At 37.8% G+C, this 8,856-nt stretch overlaps 2 protein-coding genes across 2 annotated transcripts; one reads left to right on the forward strand and one right to left on the reverse strand.

Moving 5' to 3' along the window:
- Positions 1 to 395: 395 nt before the first annotated feature.
- On the forward strand, positions 396 to 3,219 carry LOC107930295 (serine/threonine-protein phosphatase alpha-2 isoform). Its single transcript, XM_016861917.2, has 4 exons — positions 396 to 725; positions 1,820 to 2,379; positions 2,467 to 2,688; positions 2,863 to 3,219. Exons 1-4 carry the CDS (start codon positions 551 to 553, stop codon positions 2,908 to 2,910), a joined length of 1,005 nt encoding a protein of 334 aa, XP_016717406.1. The 5' UTR covers positions 396 to 550; the 3' UTR covers positions 2,911 to 3,219.
- Positions 3,220 to 4,003: 784 nt separating this feature from the next.
- LOC107930344 (U-box domain-containing protein 9) lies at positions 4,004 to 6,079 on the reverse strand. The gene is made up of 2 exons (XM_016861973.2): positions 5,017 to 6,079; positions 4,004 to 4,919 (listed from the first exon to the last, which is right to left on the reverse strand). Exons 1-2 carry the CDS (start codon positions 5,455 to 5,457, stop codon positions 4,128 to 4,130), a joined length of 1,233 nt encoding a protein of 410 aa, XP_016717462.1. The 5' UTR covers positions 5,458 to 6,079; the 3' UTR covers positions 4,004 to 4,127.
- Positions 6,080 to 8,856: the final 2,777 nt, after the last annotated feature.

The following is an 8,856-nucleotide window of genomic DNA, read 5'->3' on the forward strand; positions in this document are numbered from 1 at the left end:
AATCTAAATTTAAAAAAAAAACTTTAATATTGTTAATTTTTTAAATACAAAAACTAAAAATAAAAACTAAAATTCGTTAAAATAAAATTATAAAAACTAGACTCTTAAAATAACAAGAAAATAAGAGGATTGATAGGAACCTCCAATATTAATGAATTAAAGATAAAGTTTTGATTTAAAATATAAAATATAAATTATTAAAAGGAACATTATTATATTTTAACTTTGTGAACCCAAAAATTTTCAAACGTAAGCATCATTTTAAAGAAAATATAAAAGCGAAAAAGAAGGGAGGGAAGAAATCGCCCGCTCACTATCAACGACCAGTCCGTGATTAAACATTCACTTCATTCTTTTCCCAAAGATAATTCTCCTTCACTTTCACAACAAGATCAAAGCATGTAAGTGGTGCAAAGACTTTTCTTTTCCCCTTTATTCTTTGATTCTTTCTCTTTTGTTTCCTTTTATCTTCTTGGGTGTCTATATCTTCTTCTTCTTCTTCTTCTTCTTCTTGTTTGGTCCCAAGGGTTATTTAGGGTGGTTTTGTATTATGGATGCTCGTGTTCTTGATGGTATAATCAATAGGTTGCTTGAAGTTAGAGGTAAACCAGGGAAGCTAGTCCAGCTTTCTGAGTCTGAAATAAGGCAGCTTTGTCTTGTTTCTAAAGATATCTTTTCCAGGCAGCCTGTTCTTTTAGAGCTTGAAGCACCTATTAAGATTTGCGGTATCTTCTTTTTACTCTGTTTTTAAAAAAAAAATTAAATCTGTCTCTCTGTTCATAATTATGGATAATTTTGACTCTTTTTGAAGTGGGGGGGGGGGGTTACCATTTTATGTGTTCACTTGTTGTTTGATGATTTGTTTCTGGAAAGTTTTTGTGTTCTTATGTTCATAAAATTCTTCATTTCTGTGATGGGTATGGCTGAATTTAAACTACTTAAAATGGGTTATCTTCGATTTATTTTTGGAGTCAAGCTTGAAGTTATTTTTGTTGTATGGGGCCTATGGGCGTTTTGATAGCAATTAGACCTTCTGCATGTTGTATAACACTAAGATTTATTTGATTATTTCTGAAAAGTTTTCAAATTTAGTTTCCTTATGTAGTATTAAAGGTGCTGATTCATGAATATGTTCATAAAAATTCATCATTCCTATGATGGGTATGGCTGAATTTAAACTACTTAAAATTGGTTTATTAAATTCTTGCTCACGAGATTGTGGATAAAAATACCATATACCCTTTACTAGAATTTAGATTGTATTTTGTCCTTTCTACTAAAAAATTAGGTAGATTAATCATTGTAAATTAAATCAAAGAGCAAATTAGTCCTTTTATTAAAGATTCTATCAATTTCTACCTTTAAGAATTGGTCTTATATGTTCGAATGAGGTATACGTGGCATATCACATGTAATTGTCTGGTTATTCTACTAGCAACACCCCTTTTTAATAGTAGAAATAGATGAAACTTTTAGCAAAGAAAACTGGCTTGTTCTTTGATCTAATGGACAAGAACTAATTGATCCATTTTTTGAGTAATAGGGTAAAATACAATCTAACTCCTACAGCAGGACTTCCATGGTAATTTAACCGGAGATTGCGCAATTTGACTGCAACTGCATATTTTGCATAGTGTGAATTTGTTTTCCACTTTTGGAGGTTTCTTAATTCTTATTGCTGCCATAGCCATAAGCTTCGCGATATTCTGTTTTTGAAATACATTTACACTCAGTCTGACTAAGATGGGATCCATTGAGAAACCTAAGCATAAATCATACATAACATGTTTCTTATTTGATGATTATTTTCATGATCCAGGAGACATTCATGGTCAGTATTCTGATCTCCTGAGGCTATTCGAGATTGGTGGTTTCCCTCCTCATGTCAATTACTTATTCTTGGGGGATTACGTAGATCGTGGAAAACAAAGCCTCGAAACGATATGCCTTCTCCTTGCATACAAAGTCAAATATCCCGAAAAAGTTTTCCTTCTAAGGGGCAACCACGAATGTGCTTCAGTGAACCGCATCTACGGATTTTATGACGAGTGCAAACGAAGATTCAATGTCCGGCTTTGGAAAGTGTTCACTGATTGTTTTAACTGCCTGCCTGTGGCAGCTCTGGTTGATGAAAAAATATTCTGCATGCATGGTGGACTTTCACCAGAGCTCCGTAGCATGGACCAGATTAGAAAGATAAAGAGGCCTACTGATGTTCCAGACTCTGGCTTAATGTGTGATCTACTATGGTCTGATCCTTGTAAAGACATTCTGGGATGGGGTCCTAATGATCGGGGAGTTTCCTATGTGTTTGGTTCCGACAGGGTGATCGATTGTCTCAAGAGGCTCCATCTTGATATCATATGTCGAGCACACCAGGTTTAAATTCGTTCTACAGGAAACATTTGTTAGATTCTTATGGCTTCGGGTTCCTTTGTCTAATTGAAAGATAATCTATGCTTGTAGGTGGTTGAAGATGGATATGAATTCTTTGCTAACAGGCAACTTATAACCATATTTTCAGCACCAAATTACTGCGGCGAGTTCGACAATGCTGCTGCCATGATGAGCGTGGATGAGTCTTTAACTTGTTCTTTCCAGATAATAAAGGCTGCAGATAAGAAACCGAAGTTTGGGTTTGGAACCTTAGCTTCAACCAAGTCTTCCATTACTCCTACTAGAATCAAGGTATGGAGTGTCAATATGCATTTCCATTTGGGGTTTTTGTTATTGTTAAGTCTTAATGTAGACCCAATGGCATATAATATATGGAGGATCATACACTGACTTTCATCTTCGACTATGTTCTGAAAACGGGCACTTCAAAGAAAATGAAAAGTTCGGGTAACATTATGTTTGCAGGAGCAATGGCCGGAGCAGGAGGAAGAAGAGGGGTGTCATTTGATGTGATTTGTTGCTTTCTTTTGATTTAGAACAACACATACAAGGAAAAAAAACATAAGGCCAAGAAAAAAGAAGAGAAAATAAGGCCAAAAAAGAAATGCTACTTTCTAGATGGGGACAATAAGGCATGAAGTCTTTTGAATGTACATCTGTCAATTCAGATTCATGGATTTTGCATGAAGATAATAGGGATCTTTGGACTTGAGCTGTTTATCATTTTTCTTCGTTGTTTGGAAAATATGTAGAAATGGTGGTGAGGAGGGCTTAACTGCACTGGAGCCCTGGGGATATTAATGGTGTCAAAATTTGAGTGAATCATTAGTTTTTTTTAACCAATTAAATTATAGCCAATTAAGCATGATTTGATGGTAAGTTTTAAAGTGTATGATTGAGGTTTCTGTCATTCTTACATTACATGAGATTAAAGAAATCAATCATAGTTTGTTAATATGAATATATAAATAATATGTTAGTACAAAGTAAATTAGTGTTTGATTACCCTGAAGTATTGGGTAGTGGTAAAATATATTATACTCTTAAAGAGAGAATGCATATTTGAATTTTGAAGACTATGAGAAAAATAATCACAAACTCTTATCGTGGATAGTAAATCGGATATAAAAAATATAAAAATTTATTGAATAACAAGTGGAGTGATAAAAGATAAATTTTTATCAATCTTAAGTTTGTTCATTGGCTGTAATTTTGATTCCTTTTGCTTTCGTGATATATTCGTTAATTTTTTTATACAATTCTTATTGCTACACATAGTACTCAAAATTTTAAATCAGAGGATAAACAATTTAAGGGCATTAGATTCTATATCTATTTTATTATTAATGTATTTAGAATTGAATCAATAATCAAACCAATCAAATCATCAATTTCCTATCAATGAATTCAAAGAAAATAAATTATTAAATTTTTATAAAAAAAACAAGTCAATTTTTTTAACTTGATCCATGCCAATTTTCAAGATGAACCGGTTTTACACCTCTAACGACATTGGTACCCCTGCCTGCCAGTCCTTTCAAACAACACTGGTTTCATCATAAGCAAACAATATTTGAATTTGTTTAAGAAAGAATGAAACAAAATATAAAAAGAATGGTTTCCCCTTGGGATTTTATTTCATCAAGCAGCACATATAAAGCTAGAATAAGTTTTTTATTTGTTTTTAGCCCCTTTGTTCTACAAATGCTTTCAGGGTAGTCCCTTTAATTTCATCTGCGCGTGAAGAACCACATGGCGGCACTGCAGATGTCTTCAGCATGTCTGGAACTGGTATGTCTTCTATGCTCAATCAACCGTCGGAAAGCATCAACTTCCTCATCTCTAAAAACGGTGTCTTGACGTGAAGATAAAACTGCAAGAATCCTCAGTAGCCTATCAACAAGTACACCTCTACCGATCTTCCGCAACACAATCTGCACTGCCCCTAATTTATTAAACTCTGCTATGTTCTGATATACAGTACAAAGGCTGAGTATAGCTGAAGCAGCATCAATCTTTGCCAACGGATCCCCTACTCGTACGAGTTGGAGCAAAGCCGTGGGAGCCATGGATTTTCCGATGATGAACTTGTTCGATTCGAGTGACAATAGCGATACGAGAGCCATTGCAGCACTTCTCTTTGTTTCAGTGGTACCATAGTAAAGAGCTCGAGTAAGCACATGGATGACAATAGGATGTTCCCCCATATGTTGTTTATTGATGTCATCGGTTGAAATGTTTAAAACTGTTTTGATCAAATCTTCTTGGAGCTGGAATTTGGAACGGTACACGGTGACCGATATTGGACCGAGCAATCTCTTGATACTGTCCGGGATCTCAGCAAAAACTGCCCTGCATGCTGGTTGTGACTTTGTCACCATTTTAAGCTCTTGAGCAGCTTCCTTCGCATCAGAAAATGAACAATACAACTTGTGAAGCAACATGTTTACTAAATCTCGACTCTTCTCCATCATCTCTTGGCTTTTTAGTTCAGCTTCATTCGACTTCATCCAGTCTAGGGCCTGAAAATTGATCAACATCCATAAAAGATTCTCCAAGAATTAGATTACAAGTTTACAACATTAAGTAAAACCCATTAAAGAAACAAGAAAGTCTAACCTCGGTTGAAACCGAGACAAAGGGATCACCCATAATGAGTGGTGGAGATGAAACAGTATTGTTGATTAGCTCATTCAAGACTGACTGAATTTTAGTATCCATTCCAATAATAGCAGATCGATTCAACTTCATCTCTCTTAAACGAGACAAGATTCTTATAGATTCGCTTAGTATATCAATTCCATTGTCATCTTCATCTTCAAGAATCATTGTTACTACCATCTGAAGTTCTTTCTTTAACTCCCTTACTTCCCTTGCAGCTGCTGATGGCTCCCCTGTTTCAGCCATTGAAGATGATTCCTTCCCTTTTGTTGATGATGACTCCCCTGTTTCAGCCATAGAAGATGGTTCTTTCCCTTTTGCTGATGATGACTCCCCTGTTTCAGCCATAGAATATGGTTCTTTCCCTTTTGCTGCTGATGACTCCCATGTTTCAGCCATTGAAGATAGTTTTTTCCCTTGTGCTGAAGATGACTCCCCTTTTTCAGCCTTGAAGAAAGAAAAAGAACTAACAGTTTCTTGGTTCTTTCTACTTTGAGCACTCAAAGAAAGAAAATAAAAGGGGAGTTCAACTAGCAAAAGAGAGAAATGAAAAGAAAAGATTGTAATCTGGACTGAATTTTCTCACCCTTCTCCCTTTGTGCTATATATATTTATACTTATATAGAGGAAACTATTGTTAAGCTGTTTTTAATCATCCAATTATTTAAAATTACAAATTAGTCACTAAATTAATTAATTTTTTTTTAAAAAATCCTGAAATTCCACCTGATATACTTTCCATGTGAGATTAAACAAATAAAAGTTAAATCTTAACCCGCCCTCCCCCAGCTTTTTACTTTTATCAGAGAAAACGTCCCAAACCTTGGTGATTAGCCTCCGAGCTTCAGGTGAAAACCATGGCAGAATCTTGAAATCTCCTCTGTAAATTTTCTTATACATCGCCACAAAGTTATCATCTTGAAACAGTAAAAATACCCCACAATACCTATTGCGGAAAGGGTCGATTCGAGAACTCCGATATGACTACAAGTAAATTGACCGGAACGAAAAATAAAGTGAACACAAGGATTTACGTGGTTCGGCTTTAATGCCTACGTCCACGGGCAGAGGCGAAAAGAAATTTCACTATAACAAGATGAAGATTACAAGTGTTTTACACTCAAGACACAACCCGAGAACCTCACAACTCTCAACCCCTATAGAAAACCCGAAAGCTAAAATCCTAGCTTTCAAAGAACAAGCTTTGCTCTCTCTTGGTTTGGGATGATTAATATGGCTAATGAACCTCTCTATTTATAAGAGAGTTCAAGGACATAATTGTCCAAAACTTTGGCAAAGATTTGTGGTTGAAAATGGACACCAACAACCATCCACTAATCCACTACCACCAACAACCCACTACCAACAACAACAATCCACTACCAATTTTAAGCCATTTCTTAACAAATCTCCACCTTGGCTTGAAATTTACCAAGCTGAACATCATAGTGAATTCCTCGAACTGGATCACCTCTTCCAAACGCCTCTCTGGCGCTAATCAATCCCGAATACCTATCAAGTCCAAGCAATGCTTGAACTTATATGCAGGGATCACCTTAGTTAACATATCTGCAGGATTCTTCTCGGTAGCAACCTTGCTGATAACAATGTCACCTTGCGTAACATGTTCCCGAACAAAATGATATCTGACATCAATGTGTTTGGTCCGTTCATGAAACATCTGATTTTTAGTCAGATGTATGGCACTCTGGCTATCGCAAAATACAACAGTGAAATCCTGTTGTAAACCCAAACTGCTTACTAGACCTTTCATCCACAATGCTTCTTTCACTGCTTCTGCTAACGCCATATATTCCGCCTCAGTCGTAGATAAGGCTACGGTAGACTGTAACACAGCTTTCCAACTAATGGCTCCTCCAGAATAAGTGAAAACATAACCCGTCAGAGATCTTCTTTTGTCCAGATCTCCAGCATAATCAGAGTCCACATAGCCCGTGACACTGCTAGTGCAGTCACTCTGATCATATACCAAGCATAAATCTGCAGAACCTCTCAAGTACCTGAGAATCCATTTCACGGCCTGCCAGTGTTCCTTGCCAGGACAACTCATGTATCTGCTGACCACACTAACTGCATGTGAAATGTCTGGACGAGTGCAAACCATTGCATACATCACGCTTCCAACTGCACTCGAGTATGGAATGTGAGACATTTGCTGCTTTTCTTCATCAGATTGTGGTGACAACTCTGCAGAGAGTTTGAAATGTGGTGCCAACGGAGTACTCACAGTTTTCGCTTTATCCATGCCGAAGCGTTGAAGAACCTTTTCAATGTAGTTCTTCTGCGACACACGAAGCTTGCCTGCCTTGCGATCTCTGTGAATATCCATGCCCAAAATTTTCTTGGCAGCACCCAGATCCTTCATCTCGAACTCACCACTCAACTGCGACTTTAACTTGTTGATTTCCGACATGTTTTTGGAAGCAATTAACATGTCATCAACATACAGCAACAAATAAATGTGCGAACCATCTGAGAGCTTCCGATGATAGACACAAGCATCATAGTCACATCTTGTGTAACCATGCTGAATCATGAAGCTATCAAACCGCTTGTACCACTGCCTTGGGGATTGTTTCAATCCATATAAAGACTTCTTTAATAGACAGACATGGTCTTCTTTACCAGGAACTGTAAAACCCTCTGGTTGACGCATGTAGATTGTTTCCTCGAGCTCACCATGCAAGAACGCCGTTTTTACGTCAAGCTGCTCAAGTTCTAGATCAGACTTGGCCACCATGGCAAGTAATACACGAATGGAAGAATGCTTTACGACTGGGGAGAAAACTTCATTGTAGTCAATCCCCTCTTTCTGAGTGAAGCCTTTAGCAACCAATCGTGCCTTGAATCTAGTTGCTTCAACCCCTAGGATGCCTTCCTTTTTCTTGAAGACCCATTTGCAACCAACTATCTTCTGGTTACTTGGCGGCTTAACCAACTCCCAAGTATGGTTCTTGTGAAGAGATTCTATCTCCTCACTCATAGCAATTGCCCACTGTGCCGACTCATCACACGTGACAGCCTCATTATAACTGGAAGGTTCTATACCAATGGACTCCGCCACACTGAGCGCGAAAGACACCAGATTAGCGTAACGCGGATTTGGTTTGATTTGTCTCTTCGTTCTTCCAGTGGCAATGCTATATGGTTTTTCTTGAGGTGACTCATCTTCATCGGAATCTTGCACCTCAACTTGATCATCCTGGACTGAAGTACCTTCCGTAGGAATTGGAGCGTCCACCTGACACTCCACCTGCTTCTCAACACCGTGATCTCCCATTCTATCTGACACCTCCTTTTCCCGGGAATTTGTGGTGGATCGAAGCATGGATGACTCATCAAAAGTCACATCTCTGCTGATGATGAACTTGGACGAAACCGGATCAGGACACCACAACCTGTATCCTTTCACCCCTTGGCCGTATCCAAGAAATATGCATTTCTTCGCCCTCGGTTTGAGTTTTCCCTCATTTACATGAGCATACGCAGGGCAGCCAAACACTCTTAAACCAGAGTAATCAGCAGGAGAACCAGACCATACTTCCTCAGGAGTCTTCAGCTCAATAGCTGTTGACGGAGATCTGTTAACCAAATAACAAGCAGTATTAACAGCTTCAGCCCAAAATTCTTCACCGAGCCCAGCATTTGATCGCATGCAACGAGCTCGCTCCAAGAGAGTTCTATTCATGCGTTCTGCAACTCCATTTTGTTGTGGTGTTCGACGAACAGTGCGGTGTCTCACTATTCCTTCATTTTTGCAGAACTCATTGAATTCAC

Source organism: Gossypium hirsutum, chromosome A09 (genome assembly GCF_007990345.1).
Source record: "Gossypium hirsutum isolate 1008001.06 chromosome A09, Gossypium_hirsutum_v2.1, whole genome shotgun sequence".
Classification (NCBI taxonomy): domain Eukaryota; kingdom Viridiplantae; phylum Streptophyta; class Magnoliopsida; order Malvales; family Malvaceae; genus Gossypium; species Gossypium hirsutum.

Excerpts from the sequence above, each read along its gene's own strand:
- LOC107930295 (XM_016861917.2), top strand. The coding sequence starts at position 551 with ATGGATGCTCGTGTTCTTGATGGTATAATCAATAGGTTGCTTGAAGTT. Across the intron at positions 726-1,819 it reads AGCACCTATTAAGATTTGCG|GAGACATTCATGGTCAGTAT; the intron begins GTATCTTCTTTT and ends TTCATGATCCAG. Across the intron at positions 2,380-2,466 it reads TCATATGTCGAGCACACCAG|GTGGTTGAAGATGGATATGA; the intron begins GTTTAAATTCGT and ends CTATGCTTGTAG.
- LOC107930344 (XM_016861973.2), bottom strand. The coding sequence starts at position 5,457 with ATGGCTGAAACATGGGAGTCATCAGCAGCAAAAGGGAAAGAACCATAT. Across the intron at positions 4,920-5,016 it reads TTGTCTCGGTTTCAACCGAG|GCCCTAGACTGGATGAAGTC; the intron begins GTTAGACTTTCT and ends ATCAATTTTCAG.